The sequence below is a fragment of the Mesitornis unicolor genome, unplaced genomic scaffold (assembly GCF_000695765.1).
Source record: "Mesitornis unicolor isolate BGI_N332 unplaced genomic scaffold, ASM69576v1 scaffold21005, whole genome shotgun sequence".
NCBI lineage: Eukaryota > Metazoa > Chordata > Aves > Mesitornithiformes > Mesitornithidae > Mesitornis > Mesitornis unicolor.
The window spans coordinates 11,041-35,368 of NW_010187771.1; the positions used below are offsets into that span (position 1 = coordinate 11,041).

Consider the following 24,328-nt stretch of genomic DNA (forward strand, 5'->3'; position numbering starts at 1 on the left):
TTGAGGACAGTATTTAAATGCTCAGCTGCCTTCTCTTGTGCACGTTATGCTTCAAGTAGTTTTGCTGTTACTCTTCCAGTAAGAACTACAGTGATGCTCTATCTTCAGTTATCATAGAAAAGAGGATGAATCACCACAACTGTAAGATACACCATTTACAGCTGCCAGTACAACAGCAGGTAAAATAAAGATGGAAAGGGAGGCTTGTTTTTTCTTACATAGGCATTTCTGCAATCCTTTCAATCCCCCAGGTGAAAAGGAAACCTAAGAAATTCTCCTTAAATAAAAGCTATGTACAAATTGCACACATTGCAAATGGAGCACTGAGATCAGTTACAGAAAATAAGATGTACAGTCTTCACTGATAACATCTCTCTTGCTATAAACAGTGATAAACAGCATATGCTTTCTTCAGATGTCAGAACCCAGCAAGACTGCAATATTATGTACACAGGGCTTGTTTGCCTTCTGCCTCCCGCAGCAGAGTCCCTCCAAACTCTGTTTTCACTTCAAAAAGCTGTGCAGCGACGTTCCTGCGCACCGCGTGTCTCCTGCTCTCACAAGAGAGCTGTCATTGCTGTCTGGCTTATTGGTTTGAGGCAATCTCTGGGCGTTGAGTAACCCTCGCTCCCGAGGGCATTGGGCTGAGGTTTCTGGTAGTCTGTGCTGTAGCTCACGGAGGTCAGAACACCGTTCACTTTGGGCTTGTCATAGTTTATGACACTCTGGGGTGTCTGATAGTCTCCATTCCTGGTATCGGTCTTACACGAACTGGAGAAGCTGCTGGCAGAAAGGGAGTGTTTCTGGGATGAGACGACAGGTACGTTGTAGCCGTTTTCAGAGGAGAAGTTATTTTCTCTTGCTATGTGCCGCTCTATGATGGGGGTAGCATATTCGGGCTCTTGGCTGGTCAGGGGTAGAGCATATTCGTGCCGGTTAGCTCTGTGTGGACAGTGATAGTGATTTTCGAACTCTGAACTCCCCCTTCTTCCTTCCTCTTTGGTGTCCATGGGTCTAAAAGTAGATCCTTTCCGTGTTACCGTCCCAGTCCCAATCATGAGAGGCTGCTGATAATCTAAAAGGAAGCATGAACTGCTCAGTAAGGCACAGATGGATTATTTTATGTATTCAATACTTATGCATTGATAAGTATTTTATGTTGAAAAATGGTTCTGTTATTGTATCAAATGTGTGGTTGTCAGGGATGTGAGGAAACCTTACCCCAGTGCTAGTCCTGTAACCTTCTTCAGTGACCAGGCATTGCAGAACGTGGCAGGAGCTCTTCCACTGAGGAGCTCCAATCTGCCACCCGGTTTCCTACTCCCTCCCTCCCTCCTTTTCCCCACTGACCAACCCAGATAAATCAATGTCATTTCTGGAGTATAATCAGAAGCCCTCAAAAAAGAGAGAACTCAAGAAAATATTAGCAATGAACTAGACAAAGGATGTTGCATGAATATAAACAAACAAAAAGTTCTCCAAAACCAATGTCCCACTTGGAATAATTAAAATGCCTGGAGGATTCTTAATGAGCCTGACCAAGTGCTGGCTGTATTTAAAAGGCTTCTCGCAGTAGCTGACTGACAAGAGGGATGAAGTTAGGCAGAACGGCAGCCAAGAGAGTCAAGGGAAGTGTGAAATGTGCTAAGCCAGCTCAGCACTGCTGCGGGCATGTGAGGCAGGACGAGCTGTGAGATGAGAAATGGTACCGGAGCTGCTGGAGGAACTGGAGTGGCCACCCCGGTCAAGGGAGAGGGTAGGGTTAGAGCTGAGGATGGGCAAATGGCCTGAGTAGGAGCAAGATGGAGGAAATATGGCCTCAAGAAGTGCGTGTTTGCACCTCTAGTCAAGGCAGATGCCAGGCTGCTGTGCAAGAAAGAGATCTGGACTAAAAAGTTAAAAAAAACCCCAACCAAGCAGTAAAACTATTATGAGAAAATTCAGCATTCTAACTTTCGCTTTGGTGCTAGTGACAATCTCTTTCGAATACATACGGTGGCCTGAACAGCTCTAGTAAGTGACACTGCTAAAGTATCATGTTTTGACGCAGGCGCGAAGAAGTTAGCTCAGTTTCTGTTCTGGCATCGTGGCTCATCTGACATGAGCGTCGAATCCGATCCCATATGTCCTGTGAATCTCTTTGGCAGTTCCTGGCTGCTTCCCAAACTTCAGCATGTAGGGTGAAGGTGTTATCATACTTCACTAAGTTAAGTGGTGCAGCTCTTCCCTGCGTCTCTGCTGCCATCCCCAGAAATCTCTCTCGCTCAGGATGAAGCATCTCGACTCGCTCCTGGCTGCCTTTGCGAACTGGCAGGCAGCTGGGGATTTCAAGGAGGGGATTTTCGTGTAGCATGTGAACCTCTATGCACATTGCATGCCCTTTGCCATTAAATTAATAAATGGCACATTTCTGGGCTGCGTTCATGTTTTTATTTCATGGTTCTTGTTTTTAAGGAGACTAGGTGAAATGCTAAGGCTGGGGAGCTGCCTGGCCAGGCTGGGAGTTAAGGCTTCCCACTCAAGGCAGGAGGGGAGGATGGAGAGAGCAGAGGCTCCCCAGACACTGTCCGAGGAGCCAGGTAGCCATGATTTGTGAGCAACCTTTATACACTCCCTTTTCTTCATTAAATAAAACTGCATTATAGGTCTCTGCATAGTTATATTGAAAGTTTCTGTAAAGGATCGAAACTATCTTTGAAAGATATCCAGGGTAGCACCATATGGAATTACAGTAACCATCCATTTGTTTTTAAAATGTATTTCTCTGCCAAAGGCACTGGAGAAATTCTAAGGAATTTCTAAGGTCTGGAGGCTGGAAACAGCACATGAGTCTTTCTGGAAGACTGCTGATCACTGATCCCATGCGATGACTGTTCTCGCAGCCTCTCCAGACAGACTAAACTAGGCGAGGATAAGATGTGCTAAGAGGATGAATTTAAAAACCATTCCTTTGCGATGCAAATAGTATTGATGCAGGGATTTGCTCTATTCAAACAGTGACCTGGAGCCAAGGTAGCACAGGAGAGAAACACGGTGGTGGATTTTTTCCTTCTCTCTCATTTACCTACTTCCACTGCAGGGGGCCTTGTCTCCAAAATAGTTCAGGCACCAGGAAAGCTGCACAGGGATCTCAGCACAACATCCAACTGGGCATCAAGTCCAGCTGAAACCAACTAAGTAATTGTTCTATTTGCTCAGCAACAAGGGCCATTATATTTTGTTCCATTTCCAGACACATTTGTGTTTACATAGAGTCACAAAAATTAGTTTGCAAAGCCAAACTATCCTATCTGAGCCTCATTCTTGCACTGCACCCATGCCTTACTGCCTTTCATGGTTACCTTCAGCTCTATTTCAGCCAGGAAATATTTCCTGAAAACTCTCAAGAAAAAATTTTCAAAATAGTGGGTTGTTTTTTTTCACTGATATATTTAGCTGCTTTACTGTACATCTGGGATGAACACAGATAAATCTGTTCCTGGGCCTCAGCTTGTGTGAGAACTGGCACTTGTACCATCGCTGGCCTGTCCCTCTCCCTGTTGCCTGCTCTGCACACATCCCAGGGGGAACAAGTGTTACCTGCCATGTCACTAGTGACCAGATCCAGTTTTTGTGGTGTCTCCTTCTCATTATTATAGCTGATGGTAAATTCAGTTGACTGATGTCTGGTGAAGGGCTGCTTGATTTGCTTCCAACAACCTATGATAAAGAAATAAAAATAGAAGGCTTATCAGCAAGTTAAATGCTTACAATCACAAGACTTATCAGAAAGTTGAATTTTCAATATACTCACTGCTGTCAATACATTAGAGTAGTTAAAAAGCAAGACTAAAATGGGCTGTTTGGAAAAAAAAATCCTGAATTTGGATGGTGAAAGGGGAAAAGTGAATCATCAACTGGGATTTCCAAGTGAAAATGAAACTTTATAGAGGATTTTCTTGGCAAGAAGGGCTGAAACTCTGTAGGTGCCTGCACTGATGCCTTAAAGTGTATCAGTAAAATACCAGCTTTAAATCAGTTACATGTTTTGCCATTGCTTATGTGCAAAAATAATGCTTCAGATTTCTTTTTTTCAGTAGTCTAGTATAGCTTCCGTTTCCTTGATAACTGAGCACCTGCACTCATCGATTAATTTGTTCTCACAACATCCTTGTGAGTTGGAAAAGAAAAACCCATAGTGTCAGGCCCTTGCCTGGAGCCTGCGACAGGAGGTCTGCGGAGAGTTGGGTTTGGCTCCCAGCTTTGCATGTCCCAGGCCTGGCTCACAAGGGTTTAGGAGCTTCATTTATGAAGCACATGTGCCACAAATGAACTGACTAGGTAAGAGGCTATCTCCAATTTCTTGGGATTTGTCCTCATTAGCAAGTGAGAAAGGATTATGATGTGACCTTGAAAAATCATATTAGCAAATATGATGTTAAGTACAAATTAATTTTCTAATGAGGGTGAGCTGCAGTGGGTACCAGCATTCTTTTCACTGACGTCAGTACGTGCTGAGGGATGAAATTTAGGAGCTGAGCTATTGTAAGGTACTTGTCAAGAGACATCTGAATTGCTTAGTGTTTTGGTTTTTTTTTATGGAAAGCTGAGATTCAGAAAGATATTGCTCTGTAGAGTTGGCTGGCCTGGAAAAACAACTAAACCTCAACTTCCAAGCTGATGGGAGACCCCACCCTGCAAAACGTTGAACAAGACAAAGAATATGCTTCAGTAGGGTTTTGCAGGCATCTCCTAAAGCAGAGTGCTCAAGCCAATCCCCTATTCAGATTTTACACATGAAATACAATTCAGTGTTGTTTGGCTTAATAAATACAGTCCCAACCAGGGAGGACAGCGAGATGAAAATATTAAAGCCATGAAAAATTATTAGCCCTTGCTGTCTTGGAGACAAGCTATCCCCTCTGCTGTGGGGAAAGAGAAAGCAGCAATTTTCTGCAAAATAGGTATTTTGGAGGAAGGAAGGAAAGGGAGGGCACCTGGGAGCACTCTTATATGCTAATTTATGCACTTTGTATAATAGATCTTTTGCTAATTGCCTTTCTGTCATAGAAACCAAATTACATTGTTTCTCAGGGCACTGTGCTAGGATGACACAAGTGGGACTATCATTTGCAGTTTCCCTTGTATGAAGAGGTGAGTTTGAACAAGGAAACGTGGATGCTGTTTCATAAGTATTTCATGTTTAGTTGCATAAACCCCTTCCCGTTGGCCCAACGGACAGGACAGAGTTCGTGATTCTCCACTAACCTGATTTCTGAGCACTGGATAATCCATAAGAAAGTCCTTTGGCTTCTCGCCTGTGAGAAGAGGAAAGTATTTATAAACATCTGTACTCACAGCATTTCAGCTTCATGTCTTAGCTCTAGCAAAGAGAGTTTTGTGTTCAGCAGCTGAGGACAGGGCTTAACTTTGAGCTTCTGGATGTAAGGCATGCAACACAGGGTTCTGACAATTTGTTTTTCCCCATCTGTATGCAAGTTATGAGTACCAGTGTTCAATTTTATTGTGCCTGGCACTTATCAATTTGATGGGACTATTTGCATATGTGTCACTCCAGGTTATGTTTTGGGTCTGCTCTTCTGAATTCTTTGGCTAGGTTATAGATTTACTGGGAAGCCAGGGCAGAGCTGGGTACCTCTAGCAGTAAAGCCACATCACCAGACCATTGCTTATACTTTGAAATCCCTCGGACAGGTTCATATGAATGGACATTGAGCGGAAACCATAGTTAGCAGTGCTTATACCAGTCTTCCGACTTGTGAAATGAAGTGGCTTAGTTTTAGCTGCTTACCAGTGCACGCCTGCAACTCCTTACAGTGAGGCGAGGCTCTCAGCCTTCTAGGTTAAGTGCTCTAACTTAAGGGACCAGGAAGCAGAAACACAACAGGAGGGAAATGAAAATAATCATCCAGATAGATAGCTCAGATCCTCCCTTCACCAAATTTTTACTTGGCTTCCATTTTCAATTGCTTTACACGTTAGTATTTGTGGGTTTATGCGGGCTGAAGAGAACAACCAGTTATATTGGACTGTAAATTGGGGTGCGCAGTTCTGACCTCCTTCACCTTTGTTTTTGTCTGACTAGGGGAGACATGCAGTGAGAAATACAGTTTACAAAGACACAACATGAGTTCTACTTAAAAGGAAGACTGCCAAAGAGTATCAATATCCAGCTCCCTGGTAAAGGGGCTCTGGAAAGAGAACAAGTAGTTGGACGTGCTAGCTAGGTGGCCACCAATAATGCCTCCTATGACAAAAGACGGTATCTTACTTTCTAAGGGCTGCACAGATACAAATTCCAGAGAACAGGAACAGACACAGCACGATGAGGATGGGGACAATTATAGCTGTAAGCTTTAAGCCTGCATGAAGAAAAAACAGGATAAAGGTTAAAAAGGCAAATTACTCTGAGGCTAGTGATTTTTACTACAGAGAATACAGCAGAAAGCAGATAATCTTGCAGGAACACTCCTTGCAAGAGAGCATGAAAATGTGGAACTGTAAAACTGCAAGACCAGTCCTTGGCTGTACTTAGTTGCCATGTACCTATGTGGAGCAGTGCTGAGATGAGAGAGTTAAATATACTTTCTCAAGGCTGACACTTGGCTGAATATCTGTATGCATTCTTACAAAGACTAGTTCTTTCATATTAAACGCTATGTAACTTTTAAAAGCTACTTAGAACAACTCTGCTTTCAGTTGCTTATAAAACTGCCAAATGAGGCTGCAGTTTTACATGCAGAGTATCTGGCTTATGCTGCACGGGTTGAAATATTTCAGTCAAAATAGTTCAAAGATTTCCAAGAGTGGAGCTAGGGAAAAACCTGTTTAGCCCTTGTTCAATTCTAACACAACATGGTGTAGAGCAGGGATTTAGAAATCAGCAGTGGGGTGGCTCTTGTATCAGGACTGTGCTTTTCACTATTCCTACAGACATTTACCAGGCTGTGAGAATAGGGTAGTACACATGTGTACAGGGTATTTACTATTTAGCAATCTCATTAAATTTCATTTTCAGTGAATGCATGGGTACAATTTACCCATACTGCTGCACAGATGAACTGAGCGTGCTCTTGGCAAGAGCGATGCCGTTTCAGAAAAGCTTTTTTTTTTTCTTACACTGATTGCTTCTTACAACCAGTTTTTTAGACATGCCTACAGCTATCAGCTACCTAATGGGTAGCAGTGTTCGGTGTGGTGAGTCCGATAGTTCCTACCTGGCTATGGGTCCACCAAACAGCCAATATAAGCGATAATTTTATTTACTTGCTTTTTAAACTCTAAGAAATCAGCCTCACGACATTAAAGGATGGAGACTGCATATTCAGGGAGAAGTATGAGAGAGAAGGTATTCTGAGCCCCCATGAACACAGACATTATAAAAAACTATTTAATTACGCAACCATGCACTACTGTATGTCCCTTTAGAGCTGGGAGGAGTTATGGTTGCATAAAGAGAAGGTAACATTTTTGTGGGACCACTGCCTCACATATTACAAAAAATTATAACATTTAGGAAAAGAGTGAAGAAGAGCTCCTCCAAAAAATGCTGATGCATACTCAGTGTAGTCCTTGAGTCACCTCATATAAACCAGTATGACAGGGAAATCAAAGCCTGATGTTTCACGCATAGAGGAAAATTAAGGCTTTCAATCTCTTTCTGTGTCTTAAGACAGAAAGAACCTATGCTCCTCCCTCTTCTCTCTGTCATTAACCTTTAACAAAGTCTGAAGGGAAAAGAAAAGTTTTGACTTGTGAGACAGTTTAAAGTTCACTCAGGATGGGCTGAAGACATGATGCATCCTAGAGAAAATGCAGTAGTGTTACCCAAGTTAGTTTCTTCTGACGGAATGGGCTCCGTGACAGTCCTGTCTTCTTTTCCAAGGGAGGTTTCTGTGCTCTGACTTGGTTTCTGCCACATCGAATGTGTGAATGAGCTATTAGCTGCAAAAGAGAAGGGGGCATCAGTGACGCTGTAGTAGCACAGGGGGCTTTGGAGGCACCGTGCCTTGGGAGCGCTGCTTACCCCATACCTTGCATTATTCGACAACCCATCAGCTCAAGCTTCAATGCTATTCTTTGGTTCCAAGTCTGAGGGATGATTCGCACATAACGGGCCACTATCGGAGGGATGAAGTTGTTGAGTACTATGTCACTGGGGTTGGAGTTGCCTTGGAATACCTGCAACAAAATATAAGCTCATTGTTCGATCCATTTTAAAGGTCTCTTTCTTCAAGGTCCTCCTGACATCCAACTTCAAACACTTCAATTACACTAAAACTAACGTTTATTGATAATCAGGGATGCAGCCACAAGATTTTTGGAATTGAGAGCTCTGGAAAGAAAGAATTGTTTTAGTTCTGACAGATGATCACATTTTGCTGTTAGCTCAGAGAAGAAAGATTATTACTCTTTCAATTCTGTGTAATTTCTAGTTAATGTATGCTGGTGTAATGCTGTAATTTTTTATTTAATGGCACTGCAGCACCCTTACTTGGGCAACAAGGGATAAAAATGTACAAAGAAAAAAAATGAAGTGAAATATTTCTAGGCATTTTAGGAAAATGGACAATTTTCAGTATCAAGCTTGAAGAGTGACTATTAGCTATGTGGTTGTGTCTCCTTTTCCCTGCACTTACACAGTGTTTCCTAGAATCAGTTCAGCTCATGTACGTAACAGTAGTCCTTGCAAAATCAGTTATTGGAGATGCTTTGGCATGATCTAGGAGAACTTAAAAGCCTGATGAGATAAGGAAGTGAACTCACTATGTCTGAGATAAAACACCAGGCCACATGGGGTTCTGACAGGACAGGTTTTGTCATGCACCTTAGGTGAAACTAAGATCATATATAATACTTTTGTAAGATTATTTGTAACTTTTAAGTAATTGTGGAAAACAGCAAACCAGCAGTTTTTAAACAAGTAGTCTTCACAGTTAAGCTACTACTAGGTTCATTTTTTGCTTTGTGGGCCAGCATCTCCTAAGTTTAACACTTAAAAAAACTTAAACCCGTTAACATTGCGCAGTGAAGTTCCATGCCATACAAGCTAATAAAATCAGAGCTAGTAAGAAATCTCTCTACAGCTCTACCAAGCTTTTAAAAATTGCCATCAGGACTGAGGACCAGGTTAGATCCTTATCCTGAAGCAAGCTGAGCTCCCTCAGAAATGATGAGTGAAGGCATGACTTTGAATGCTGTGGGGTCAAGGGAGGCAGACTTTTTCGTTTGTTTGTTTGAAAGGAAGCATGCGTTTTCAGGGGACAGTGTTATTTGACAAACCTTTGTCAGCACATCCTTTGTCTGCAGGAACTAATTACACTGCTTTTATCTGTTCATTGTTAAAGTCACTCAGAGACTGTGAAAGCTGTTGTGTGGACAGGTATTTTGGTGTAAGAGCACTTAAGTTATGGTCAGTTACATCGATTCCTAACAGACATAGGCTGTGCCTACAGACTTGTGTCCCTTCAGCGGGGGACAAGGAACAGGGCAGACCCTGGTGACCGTAACACAGCCGAGCAGGAAGCCTGGTCCACAGGGGCAGCTCCAGCAGTAGCCTTGTGCTTTACCCGAGACAGTTGTTTCGCTTGTGGATGTGTGGGTTGACTGTCCCAGTGCACCTGAAGCTGAATTTCAGCTTTGCTGATGCCCTACCAACCAATTCTTCTGCATCAATACAGTGTTCCTAGCAGGAAAAGTGCTAAGCTGAGCAAAAGACTTACCCAAACTGCTGTTTTACATCTTTAATTACACAGTTTTTTTTAAAAAGGATACACATGTAAACATGGCTCCCTGTGTGTCTCACAACTTCAGCAAGCCCTGGATAACTTCCTTGTTTCAACAAGCTCACTACCTACTCCATGGCTGTAAATTACACTGGTGAAGACGACCCAAGTCCAGACAAGTCTGAAGCTTCTAATCTTTCTTGACAGTGAAAGCCTGTCCTTCAATGTCAAGGCAGGGTACACATTGCTCTGGGTTTTCCTACCCCTCCCACTTTCCCTTACCTTTTCCTCATTGCTCAGGATCCCTTTGTAAGTTCTCCATTTTGAGTTGTTGTTTTTATAGTTCATTGTAAATGTCTTTACGTAAAAGTTGAAATTCAGCATAGTAGATCCAGAACCAGTGGTCTTAATACCTTTTAACAAAATGCAAAATACCTTTTCATTTGTTCGGTGTCTTTTTAAAAAGATAATTTTCAAATGCTATCACAGTAGCCAAAATTATTCTGAGAACTTTGCCTTCAAAGTCTTAATTCATTTTTCAAACTATGTTGAAATTCAGGGGTGGTTACTGAATTTAAAAGTTGGGTGAAGATTGGAAATCGGTTTTAAATTGTGAATTTAAATCAATAGAATTTTTAACAACTCAGATTAATGACTCCAAAACTGGTAATTGTTTTTTGGTATTATGGTCCATCTCAGCAGTCTTTACAACTTTAGCAGCAAATGTAATTTACATTTCTACAACTAAACCAGGAGTTGGAAACAGGAATCTCTTTCACCTGGGCCATTATTTCAAGGCTATGACTTTAATTCTTACTGATTACAGAACTGCATCATTAATAGGTCTAAGTAATCATTTGTCATTCATCCATGCTCTAATAGCTCCTGTGTAAGTATTTTGTTCTGAGCCTACAGCATGTTCACAGATCAGGCATGCATGACAGTTGAGTCCAGTCCTACATGTCTATAGGAAGACCAGTCTTATAATAAGTAGCCATGATTTCTTAAATATGAAAATAATATGCCTCAATGCAGAACATTTCATTACATTTAATGAAAGAACCGTTGCATTAGTGCATTATTATCTCTTCAACTGCATTCATTTTCTTCTCCAGCCAACACCCCAGCTTCTAATAACCAAACACTCACATACCTGTTATTCTCTTCTTCTCTCCCAGGTCTATCTCCAGCCATTCACGATTGCTGCTGTGGTTAGATGCCCAAGCCAATCCTGGGACTTGAAGCCAAGCCTTGTCAGGAGACCACTGGAATAGCTGCCCAAATTCATTGGTCTCCTCCCAGTAGGAAGATGCAGTAATCTGGCTCTTGGAGAGGAATCCCTCTTCCAGACTGAGAGATTTATTGCAGCCTAGGAGTCCCCACACAGACAGACAGACAGGAGTTATTTTGTGTTTTCACAGCATATTTTTACATTAGGCTAGCAACATATGAAGACCACCCACAACAGCAAAGTCAGATGTTGCTTAATCTAGTGCTAGTCTGATGCTATCCATTAGCTGTGGTGTTTGTCAGTCAGTTTGTAGTAGATGATCCAGTACCAGAGTGCTGCAGTCCCTCTCTTTTACCAATTTAACTCCTACATACATGACACCTTCTGACTACATCTGCTGTTTTTTTCCTTGCCATTTTGTTTTTCAATCTCTGTGGTTTAGTCTCGTTCCTGTGAAGACTTATTATATTTTTAAATTTTCCTTCTGAAAAATAATATTTGTGCTTCAAGATTGGCATTAACTAATTTTGCTGTATGAAACATTTCTCAGATGCAGGCACTGTACTGAGAGGAATACTTTTCTGCAAATATTTCATGATTCTCACCTGTGATTAGGGCTAGGATAGTTATTCATTTGAGAAGCTCCTTGATACTGCTGCCAAGAGGTGATATCATGAAGATAATAGCTGCAGGTAAGTATTGCAAACTTCACCAAAGAGCTCACAAAATTTCTGCACATCAAGGTTCTCCAGAGAAACGGGCCAGTGGAATAAGGTTTCAATGCACTTAAAAATAATTCCCTGGCAGTTTCAAAGGCCTATGCATGCTCTACAGTTTTCAGTGGAATAGTAAATGATTTTATCTCAGATGACTGAAATATAATGGAAATGAATGAGCGTGAACTTTTTCCCCTTCTTTGCTATGTTTTATGCAAATTAACAGCTTGACAGATTAAAGATGCTTTTGCATCTTGGAAAGTCATAAACAAAAACTCGTTTTGTATCAGTGCAATGTAAATATATTTTCATTCCTCTTTGTTTTCACTCTCTTCTTGTATAACGAAGATGGAATTTATAAATGGCTGAAGAAAAACTGCTTTAATTTTCTGCTGCCTAAAGTACATAAAAATGGGATTATCTGATTGCCATTTTTCATATTCTGGCACCACAAATGTAACAGCAGAATACTATTTCTGTTTCTCATTTATGTGCTTATGACCTATTCCTTTTCTTTGGGGTTTTTTCTAGCTCACTTCACATCTCTTCAATTTTTTTATTCAAATTGCCCATTTTAAAAAATTGCTGTCCTAAAATATCCTTCCTAGATGCAGCCTGACATCCTCCTGATTACTTTTCAAAACTTTTATAGAAGATACTTAAATAAAAAGGTAAAATTTGAATAGCTAAAAATAAAGCCATTATTCTTACCATTTGAAGTAAATATAAACCGTTTATCTGACAGCGAACCACTGTAAGAAAAGAAAAGGTAATTCAGCTTTTTGGGAAGCAGTCATGGGAACACTGAGGTACAGTTTCAGAATCACTGTTTTATCTAGCAAAGTATCTCTGGTCAGACAGCCACTTACTTTGCTGGCTGGTTACCCACCCCAGTAAGAGCACTCTTGTGCACCTCTCACCATGACTGAATTCAGGTCATTATTTTAATGGTTTTGAGCATTTGTTATGCTTTGAAATGGCTCCTCGTCCCATCAACCTGTTGCTTTTGCTGCACACTTCTGCTTTTCTCCTGTGCACAGCCCTGTACCATTGTGGGAAAGTTTTCCCCTTCTGCTCCTCAGACCAGCAATGTGAAAGCATTCAAAGAGCCAGGAACAGGAAAGCTAACAGGGCCTGAAGCTACTAGCAGTGCACTCAGGCCTAGGTCTCTCCTCACCTATAGTAGCTTAAATTAGAGCTTAACTTAGAATCATTTACTTTCTATTAGTCCACATCTAGTTTGTGGTAAATCCAGCCTTGAGCACCGTCCATTACACTTGATGGTGACTAAGCCACATCATCTCTGACCATTCCTACCTGGGCTACAAGTGTATCGCAGCCAGACTGAATGAAAACTACTCCTTGTTTTAATCTAGGTGGGAACCAGTTCTGTTGAAATAATGACCAAGAGCTCCATTATTCATTTTAGGTCACTTAACAGGACCACATCTCTGGCTCCCCTTTTTTCCCTTCTTCTGACTTGGACTGCATTGCTTCAGGAGAAAAGACATTCATTTCTTGGGCCACTCTGCAACTCTGTACAATGCAGGACAAGATAAAATCGCCACTGTAAGGGAAAGCTGTGCTTTTTTTGGCCTCCCATGGAACCACTTCCAGATTCCCAATGAGATGCCCTTGAGGGTTTATTCCAAAAGTGATGACTGTGACTGGATGCCTGATAAAAAAAAAAGCCTGGGTTTTAACGTGAAATTAGTTTAGATTTCTTGAAAATCTGACCCCTTCCATGTCTCTCCGATTAGCTGCACACATCGCTTGCCCTTCTGAAAAGCCTTGGCCAGCGTGACTGAGCAGTAAAACAACTTCTGCACTTAAGCATCAAGACAGCTCCTTTTCAGGCTGCCCTTTGTTGCTGGCCAGGAAAATTTCCCCCGAGGTAGCGTCTGAGGGCTCACAGCAGTGTGCAGGGCTGTATGTTTTGAGAGCACCGCAAACAGGGAATAGGAAAGTGGTCCCATGTCAAGGTCAATAAAAACACTGCCTCTTTTTGTCACTGAGGGAAAACTAATGACTACAGGCAAACGAAGCCCTTCAGAGATGACGGAGAGCACTGGGAGGGAGCTGATTTATTTGGGCATGTAGGCGTATCTAGAAGGAGAAACTCAAGCCCTCCCTCCCACATCTTCCCCCCAGGCAATCCTCCACGACGATCAGATGTGCTCTGCTGGCTTGAAACCAGTTTGACATTACAGCCAAAACAATTTTTGCTTTCTTAGTGAATGCAAAGCAATCCATTTCAAGAGAAGAGAAGAAAAAACACCTACAGTGATCAGTAAAACCCAAAACAGAAATCACAGCACTCCTCGAATACTTATTTATGAGATAAAGCTTTGTAATAAAAAAGTCACCCAGATCTCTTTAAAGTAGAGGACTGTAATTTTAGCAAAGTAAGGGGTAAAGTTAGCATTTCTAAGGTCTATAAAGCTATGAAATCAAGCTGAAATATTTCTACTATAATTCTGCAAGTCATTGAAGAGGACAAACTAATTCAGTAAGTGGTAATTCATCAGTTTCCTAATGTGACAGGTGGCATTTGTCACACCAATTTCACTGTGTCCTTTAAGCGATGGTATCACCCCATGCTCCTCATTTTCCTGACAACCTTCAGAATCCTGCCTAGCCAACAGTACTGGTGGTGGGAATGCACAGGAGACCATGCTGGTAGCTCTGCAAAAAAAGGATATTGCTTCCCATAATAAATTTCTGTTTTTTTCTCTTCAGTCTCAAGCAAGATTTGTATAAGCAGTGCAGGTTAACCCTTAATCTCATCTTTCAGAGTTGATGAGCATGTGGTCTCATGCATTTTCAGAGACAAATGATTTCACATGCGTGGATGTACGATCACAGGCCAGCTCACATGACTCAAAGATAAATCTCCGTATATTGGCAGTGGGGTATAGCGACTGCCCAATAAATCCAAACACTTGATCTTTATTATAGCATTTGCGGGTGCAGGTCCACACATGAATCATGAGATCCAAAAGCCTCACAGATGCCAGAGAGTAACAAGTGCACAGAAAAATGGAGTCTGGGAGGCCAAGGTCAGCTTTTGAGGGCTGGCGAGTGAGTGAGCGGTAACTCCACTGCCACCTTACAACACCAATATTGAACAGCTCAATGCACTCCAGCAGCAGCTTTTGATGAGGTCAATTTCGGCTCCTAGCTAAATAATTTAAATCTTTAATACTGAAATCCACTATAAATGAGATTTTAAAAACTTGAGTAAGCTTTTATGTAAGGGAGTCTAAAAAGCTCTTAAAGCCTCGATGTCTAAGCAACATTTTTTTCTCGCCAGCAGTGGCTGCTCCGCAGGAATTTCTTGCAGCGTGTAGGTATCCCGAGGACAGGGAAGCCATGAGGCTTTGGAAATAACCTCTTACAAAAAGCCTTTTCGAAGCATGAAATGCATTGGTTCATTTTCTTAGTACACAGGCCCACTGTTTCTAGGAACACTTTTTCATGTTTTGAAATAAAAGGATTTCCCTGCATCCTCCAATTTCCCTCTCCTGGAATAATGGGAGTTATCTGCAGTTCAGATATTATTATGCCAGCAGTTCATCTGCTCCGGGCATTGTCCCAGCTGCCAGGAGCAGCAGAAGTGCCCCAGGAAGCGCTGTGCTCACACTCGCATTTTACTCAAAATCCATGCCATCTAGCCTGCAGGCATCTGACACAGTATGAGCCTGTTTACCTATGGCTCCTTGTACAGTCGGTAGAAAGCGAGGGTTGTTCAGTCCCTTTGAGATGTGCATCGTGCTCAAGGAGTGCCCCCATCTGCCCTGGCATGTAGGAGAGCTGAGGGGACTGCACTGCTCCTTAGGAGCCTCACATTAAATGGGCTAAATCCAAGCCCTAGAGCCTGACTTCAGCCTGGGAGCATGTGTTTCAGCTCTCCTTCAAGTAAATGGGAGTTTTCCCACTTGGTCTAATAGAGGTACGTTTCCATCTCTGTGAGTATTTCTGTCACTCATGTGAAAGGTATAAGATATTTTGTGAATAGCAGCATTTAAAGGACACTTAAGGTTATGGGTTAATTATGGAAACTGTGTTTTCCCCCAGCATATGTACATTTGCTGACTTCTACACTTCAGTCATTGCCTACTAGGTCTAGTACTGTGAAAAACATACAAATGGGAATCCTGGCTGCCTTTCATTACAGCATTTTATGGACTGCTGTCTGAGTTACTCCTTCTGGGATTCTCAAGGATTACAAACATATGAATGTATGTAAACGGTTCTGTAACATCTTTAGTTAAGGCACAAAATATTTAATTTAGGGTTTCACTAATCTGGCATGTGTGATGGGAAGAATGTGTATTATTTGTTTTATGAAAGGCGTTGGTGCCTGAGCTGAGCTCTCAGTTGTGCTTTGCTTAACACCAGCTTATATTAATTTTCTCAGAAAATTAGCTTTCAAGCAATACATAAGAAAAATGGGAACTATTTAGGCTTTGTGGACCTTCCACTAGTGATCTACATGCTACCCAGCTTTGTATACTCCAGTGCCATTACATATTAAGAATTTCAATCTGTGCTTAAGTTTAAGCACAACAACAGGCCAAATGAATGTTGTTGGGTTTTTTTTTTTTCATGAATGACACCATGACTCTAAAATTGTCAGGATGATGTGGAAAAATCATGGGGAAAACAGGAAAAAAGTATAAAAAAGGCATATTCTCTTAGCTCTCATAGGCTATGGGACTGAGGAGATTTCCCTTCTTACAAAAAAAAAAAAAAAAGGCCTCACATAAAATCCAGATAATGTCTGAAAATTAAAAAATATAAACTAACAGGAATGACAGAGGCAGTTGCTGGAAGGGCTTACTGTGCTGGAAAGAGATTAGAGGATTTACTTTAACAACAGTACAATTAAAAATCAGAAGATAAGTGGTTAATATAACACCCTTGCTATAAATATACTAAACAAGAAAAACTCTGAACATATCAAAAGCACAATGTTTAAGAAGTTGTTCATTAAATCCCCTATGGCTCAACAACACTTTCTGTTTATTCATTCTTCCTAACTTTTTTTAAGCTTTAACATGAATTTATCATGATTTAGCACATCAATTAAAGGTGTTTGTTGCAGAACATCGTACTTTCATGTGTCTGCTAACAAAGTAATTTGCAAATATGTTTTGGAAGGGAAAGGAAAAAAAAAAGAAGAAAATACCACCCTACATGATACGGAGCTACTAAAAACTTGGAACACTTTCCTGTATCCAATGCCAACACCATTTTAATAAAGCCATAGAAACAAAGCCCAAAAACCCTTAGACCCACAGCTAACATCCTTTCCTCCCAAAAACAAGCATCCCCACCTGCTTCTGCTGATCTGGGCAGCGCGCCGTGCCCCGGGGGTCGCTCCCAGAGCCAGCCCCGCCAGCCAGCAGTACTCACTCGAGTGAGGGGATGCTGTTGGCCACGATGCCTTGGTAGTGGCTGATGCCCTTTTGCTGTGTGACGCTGATCTGGCCGCCCAGCTCGTCCGCGATGACGCCTGCGTGAATTGCCGCCTTGCACAGCAGCGAGGTCTGAAAGGCAGAAGCCATCGGGAGGCAAAGCTCAGAGGATCAATCTGACAAACTGCTAATGCTTTCAGTTCCAAGCCACTCAAATGCAGGTGTTAAAGCTCATAAAATCTGGCAACAGCTCAGGAGGAATGAGAGGCAGGGGAGGGAGGAAGAACCATAAGCTTTGAAAAAAATGCATTTCTAAAAGTCACCTTCATTTTTCAAATGAAAAAGCAAATAATCTGCTTCTGAGAAGGCGCTGTAAGATTTTAACCTAGGAAGTATTGTGTCACTCCTGGGGCAAAGTCAAAGGCAAGCCCATTTGCCAATATCTCAGGTGGGATAAAGCTGAAAAATGCAGGCAGGACAACTTGTGTGCCGACTAGGTGGCAAAAGTGTACCACTGAGCTGGGGCAGGGCAGGGCAGAGCAGAGCCGAGCCAGCGGAAAGGTGCAAAAGAGACATTTCCAGGGGCTGCTGGCAGAGATTGGCCTCCCTCACAGGGACCCAGCCTGGGCTACACTACTCATGATGGGGTGCCAGGCTGTCCCCTCCAGGGAGGGGTGGAACACAAAGGCAGCAGCAGGGCTCCAGGGGAGCCCGGAGGTCCTTCCCACCAGAAAAGCTGAATCCCCTTGAAGGTTGAGGGAAGATTTCTTTCAAAAATTCCTAAACGCAGATAGGATCAGCATGAGGTCATGCCATGTGCTGCTTTTCTTTCCTAATCACCCGAAGGAAGGGCAGGAATAACTCCAGCTAACCAGAGTGTAATGTGGCATTTCTTTGTTTTTTCAGCTCTGCCACTTTCCAGGCTGGAGCCGTGTGCTCTGTGCTCGAATAACTGGATGAACAGGTTGAAGGTGAACATTGACTTTTTGAAAACTCAGCAACTTCTGTATTTGTGATAGGCTGTGATTTTACTTCAGTGGTATGGTTAAACTTACTCTACTGTCAGAGACAAAGATTTCACAGGCATGATGAGAGGAGAGTCCAGAGTGAGAGATACAGACAGGGCAGAGGGATCAGTGTGTGATCCCAACTGTGGATAAATGCAACCACCCAGGGAGGTTTTTTGCTTTAAAGAATGAGCAGTTAACACAGCCCAAGAGGTTGGTAGTTATCTGTGGGATATGATTAGGCAATGTATAATATTTATTTCATCTCAGAGCAGGTTGCTGGGCATAATCTTCAAGAAAATCTGCATGTTACTCAAGTTTGGCTTTTTTCCTACAAGAGAGAACTTTAGAAAAGAAATACACGTGGACTCCAAACAAGTAAAAGCTGAAGTCACAGGAATGTTTAGTAGATCGATAAGCACTGCCTCAAGGGGGACAAACCCTATGCAGGTTTTTCCAGAAAGCTAGAAACCACAAGTCAGTTGGTGTATTTGACAGTGGACTTTGTTCTCACACAATTGATTGATCTGTTTGAAAAGTGTCTCTGTGTGCTTATATACTGATAACATACTGATATACTGATAAGGAAAGGTGTATCTAACACAGCTGGGAAGAATTACTGACAAAAGTCAAGCAGCAAAAGTTGAAACCAGGTTGTGCTGTGCTTCTTTCTTCTGTCTCTGTGAATTTTCCCTCATTATTCTGTGTACTTACATCTCTGTATCCTTCTTCGACATTGCCAGAGATGTCCCCTGCTATGTCTCTGCAGCCAGCAGGACAGTACCTGCTGTAGTGAGAGAAGAGAGGCTTGTTTAAAATGTGAACTGTAGTGACAATATACAGAAAAACAAACTGGTACAAAATAAATGCTCTCAAATCAGTAAATATCTTAGCAGTAAGTTCTGGCTGATGGTCTGTTGGTAAGTCTAGGAGGAAAATGAATTGGCCCTTGGGTTTATGAGTGGACTGCAAACAGCAGCACACAAAGAACCAGAAAAGCAGTTTTGCAAGGGCATTTCTATTTAATTCTCTTGTTCTAGAAATGCTACCATGCAAGTTTTCAGCACAGCCCAGATAAGAAGCCTGCATGCACATCCAGACAGCAGCCAGAAGAGCACAATTTATTATCATTGAAATCCTATCACAAGGTTCAAGGAACCAAGAAATTATAGCTTGTCCTCCGATAATCTTGTATCAGCAAGGGCGTGATCTGCTCTCAGGAGAAGCACTGGAATTTGAGGCTACTTTGAATTTCAAAGTAGAAACTCTTTTTACATATACCATGTATATGTACACCCAAATGAGACTTGGTCTGTAACTCTATGCCCTCATTTTTCTGGGCTGCAGACTTCCCTTCTGCACTGCTGCTTCTCGCAACTGGACCTTGGACTATTATAGCAGAGCTCAAAAAAATTCACTTCTCCAGAAAAACAAGACTGTACCTGCCTTAGATGACATTTTCTAACAATTGGACCAGATGAAAGCTACAGCACGGATAGCTGCAAACCCTCTTTACCTGTATTCAGCCTTTGTGTAGTGGTTCGCTCTTTCCAAACATGTGATTAGATCTGTGAAAAGTTTACAAATGTCAATCCCCATTGCAGGATGCAGAAATACAAACAAATATTTGGCTACACGTGAAATTACATTTAAAGATCTCTCTGTATAATACTTAAAACAATTTTATTAGAAAGAAAGCAACAGCTACGGTTTCTTTCTTTTCATCTCTCTCTTCTACTATGCTTTACACCTTCAACAAAGTCACACAGACCGTCAGAACATTAAATGTAGGAATCAAATCTTAAATCTCTCCTATGCCTTCATCCTATCACTGTGTGGTAGATGCTGGAACCCAGAATACAGTGGAGCTTCAAGAAAAAAGTACTCATTTTCTCTTTCACTGGGCCTGTATTGCAAATATTTCAGCAGCTATTATATCTGGTTAATGTTACAACTGCTTCTTCCACACATGCTATTAAAAATATTATGATGAATGCTAATCTGGAAATCTTTAGGACCAAACATTTGGGCTAAAGTCTGTGTGTGTAGAGAAGACAAATAAGGGGGACTTATGCCTCTAATCCTTGAATACTTCTGGATTTCACTTTACCTGGATGATCACTACTGGCATAGGACAACAGAAAACCTCGTCCTGACACATGGGATCTGCTCTCAAAGTGAATCATCGCTTCATTGCTGTCCAGAATGATTTCTTTGGGGACGGGCATCACATTACCACAGTATGGCCCTACAGACAGAACAAAGAAGATTTCAAAAGTTTCTATGACGTAATTAGGCTGGAATAGTCTCATGATCAGCAAAGAGTTTCATAACACACTCATTCTCCTTCAGTACCAACCCAAATGTTGACAAAAGGTTTTTGGCTTCAGTCCTTTATGGGTATGAGCTCCAAAGTTACCCTGACAAGGAGTGGCCAGGATCCAATTGTCTCTCCATGGTAGGAATTCCAGCATCCATGTCTCTCATCACATAAACCTGAAGAGAATGATTAATGCCCTTCGGCCTTTGAAGTACAGGGTGCTTACAACCAGCAGTAACTCATTAGAGAAAAGAACAGAACATTCAAAGGCAATCTAAGGGATCTACACTGGGTCCCCTAGATAAACTCTCCAGAGGTGTAAGGCTTATGCTGCTGTAGCACCACAGCCATTCAGGAAAGATTAAGATCGCAAACAGGGTACCTGGTTTTCAAGGACATGTGTGCCACAAGCCAAATTGTACTACAAGGCAACACCACTTTACTTTTCTTATTTTCTTTTTAAAAACATCATCAGACCACTGAAGTATACAGTTCAGGATTGTAGAGTTTTGAACAAAAAAGAGAGGGAGAGAAAGGGCAGGATGAAGGTAGTGGGGGAGAGATGACAAGAGCCTTGTGCTTACATTGAATTAGATAACTTTTATAGCTGCCAACTGCAGAATCTTGGAACAGTCTTTGGGACACTCCTTTCTTGTGACAGCAGGCATGCCCGGGACCCTTAATAATTACATTTTCTTCTTTAGAAGTCAGCTCCTGAGGGGAGCTTTCTTTCAAAATTGCCATAGTCTTTGCTCTTGCCTTCTGTCACCGCGATTGGGTGCAAACACTTGTCCTTGGCAAGGAAAATCCAAAGCAGTTTGGGCACACTTTTTTGAATTTAGGAGGATGTTTACAATATACACTACTTGGAGGTTTTTGTAAAATGGCAGGGTTTTTTCCCCTAAGAGGTAAAAACAAGCAAGATCCTTTAGAAGCCCTCAGTGCATCTGTTCTGGTGAATGACAGCTTTTGGATCCTAAAGGAAGTTCTTCGGAAGAAAACGGATCACTGACTTTTCCTAGACAACCTCATTATATTGGTGGTGGCTATTTGAGGGCAACTTGGAACTCACTTCTGAGATACAAGAAGTTACAGTCGGAGCACAAATTTGATGAGTGGTACCCTTCCTAACGGGCTCCTAAGAGCCCCTTCATTTTGCTTGGTACTTTTGGGGGGGGTCTTTCCCAAAAACTTCATTGGCCTTATAACAACTGTAAGATCAATCTATAGAGTAGCCCAATTGGAGCCAAGGACAGCCAGTTATCAGTAGAATGGGTCACACCAAAGGAAGCACTTTGTCTTTTGCCTTATAAAAATCATACGGCAAAGCCAAGCAGGCAGAGAAACAAGCGATGAGTGTGACATTTCCCTGGAGTACTCATGTGTTGAAAATGACTCACGACTTAGTCAGAGAAAACAATGTCTATAAAAAGGGTTAAACAAATTGCTTAGGAAATGAACTTATCAAAAAGACAGCATCTGACACTGTGTCATACCAGACAACTGCACGAGTGATTTATTTGAGAAGGTCTTTTGTGTCAGATTGCAGTGGGAGAAGTAAAGTGCTAACTTAGATTTATTTTTTTTCCAAGAGAGAGAAAGAGGAAGAAGACAGGGAGGCATTACATTTCTTCAAAATAAAACACCTGTGAAAACTTTGGTCCTTTGCTTCTCTCAAGGACTGTGTCTACATATTTTCTCACAAACGCTCTTTGGCTTTCTCACTTGCAGCGATAGGTCACTGCCAATCTACTCTGGAGGTATAATTTAGATGGTTGATTCACTCAACCACACACTGGCTGGATCAGGGCTATGTGTCTCCTCCAGCAGCAAGTCTACATACGTTCCAGGTAATTGTACAAACAAATCACACATGTCATAAGCATAAACAATAAAATGAAATAAAATAAAAAGTCTAGACACAGAGTTGTATAATCCAAATGAAAGTCAAAGATACAGAAACAATCAGCATAGGAAATCAGCATGCAATGCCTAAAGACAAGTTTCTACTGCTAAGCAATAAATCCAGGAAGGGTTACCAGGCTATGGTTATCTTCTGCCAAGAGCAGTTCTGGTATACTGAGAGACTCCCGTGGGAGTTCCCGAAACTAAGGGGGCCTAAGACTAATTCCTTAAAGGATATAGAAGCAAGAAACAGTACCCACTGGAGGAATGACTATTTTCCAAAAGTTTATCAGATTTCTGCATAGATTTAAAAAAATTATTTTATTTTTTTTGCAAATTGAGGAAGCCTTGCAAAATATTTCAGCATTTTCAGTAATCTAAGTAATTCAGGTAATATCATACCAGCACTGCACTGCCAGGTCTTCAGACTTGCCCGAGATCTAGCAGATTATTTCTGTGCTATCAAATACAGAAATGAGCACTGAGGTAAGGTTTAGGAAAAAGTATAAGCATTCTCTCACCCCTCTGTTGCTGGTCTTAGAGGAACTGATCAGATACTGGTTTGGCTTAGAGGTCCTTAACTCCCTGGAAGAACTAGAGGCATGCAGTCTGTGCTTCGAAAGAGGTGTTATTCCACTCTCTTCAGTAGATTAACATGACAAAAAAAGACCAAACCAAAAAGACCAATGTAAACACCTTTCTGATTTGATTCACCCAATGATATGGTATTATGTTTAGCAGTACTTCTCTCCATTTTGCTAAATTTTGCAGAGTGGCCTTTTTAACCTCATATTTTTTTTCCATAACCAATTTATTTTATGCTGACAGTCTTCCGAGATATTCCCCGGGGGAACAACAGGTAATGCTTGGAAAATAAAACTGATTCACTGTCAAGACACTTGTTTGGCTTTAGTTTTGACTTAATGAATTTTTTTGCTTTTACCTGGTTTTTAATTTTCTTTAGAAAAATAACATTATTGTTTTTAACCACGTGTATTCTTTCCTATGCACTTCCACACAACAGTCGTCCATTTACTTTAATGTTGTAAAGCCAGAAGTGAAACAGTCTCCCAGGGTCCCTGCATTTCAGCTTGTGGTATGCCTGAATTAGATGCACTTTTTATATACACAGTAGTACCCAGCAGATTAGTTCTCCATTGACTTACTTGTTACCTTAAATACATATATTATGAGATTTTAAAGTCATTAGAAGATTAAAACCAATCAGCATCTGTAGACATTAGATTTCACCTGAAAACTGTATTTACTAGTCAGTATTTTCCACTCGCAATTGACGTGATAAAAATTCTACTTTATTGTCTACTTTTAAAACTCATACATGTGCCCTGTCTTCTCTGTCCATTCCACCTAGGATTCCTTGGTTTCCCCAGGCTGTCCATATGAATACTGTACAACCATAGTGGAAAGGAGGAATGATAGAGAAAGGCTTGGTTGGTGTCTGGTATGAAAGGGAGAAACTTGTTTATAGGGCCCTGTTAACTTTTACTGCAGCATTTGGACTTGACTATGGATAAATATTTAATTCTCAAACCTGGGACTAAGCCAGAAGGTTTTTAAGATCCCTTTTGAGAATTGCCAGATCATGTTATCAGTTTTTCATCTTCTAATGATAGTTATGAGGTAGGTTGTTTTGCATATTAGGCTTGAAAAACGAGTCCTGAATGCAGATCTCTCTCCCTGTTTCCTGTTAAAGGACTTGGCTGGAGCTCTGCTGGGGTAAGTAGGCAGGATTATTTGGTTTGTATACTAAGAACAAAGAAATGACTTTGATTTTAATAAACAGATGTGTTACATATCATGAAACTGAGTAGGTGTTCTCCATATTTCAATATTACTAAATTTAGATGCCAAGGCCTTTTTTTCTTTCCATGTCTCATTAATAAGTTGACCCAACTGTGGTTCCGTCTGTTCACTACAGATTCTTTCATATATATATATTTAAATATATATATCTATCTATATATATATCTATCTATATATAAA

General features: G+C 41.3%; 1 protein-coding gene across 1 annotated transcript; it reads right to left on the bottom strand.

Moving 5' to 3' along the window:
• Positions 1 to 557: 557 nt before the first annotated feature.
• DCBLD1 (discoidin, CUB and LCCL domain containing 1) lies at positions 558 to 20,347 on the bottom strand (the record flags this gene model as incomplete). Its single annotated transcript, XM_010185573.1, has 13 exons — positions 558 to 1,075; positions 3,580 to 3,699; positions 5,248 to 5,297; positions 6,272 to 6,362; positions 7,828 to 7,944; positions 8,034 to 8,181; positions 10,008 to 10,138; positions 10,879 to 11,094; positions 12,384 to 12,424; positions 17,091 to 17,224; positions 18,814 to 18,886; positions 19,616 to 19,667; positions 20,210 to 20,347. Coding segments are annotated over 13 exons (1,829 nt in total), but the record flags the coding sequence as incomplete, so codon positions are not given.
• Positions 20,348 to 24,328: the final 3,981 nt, after the last annotated feature.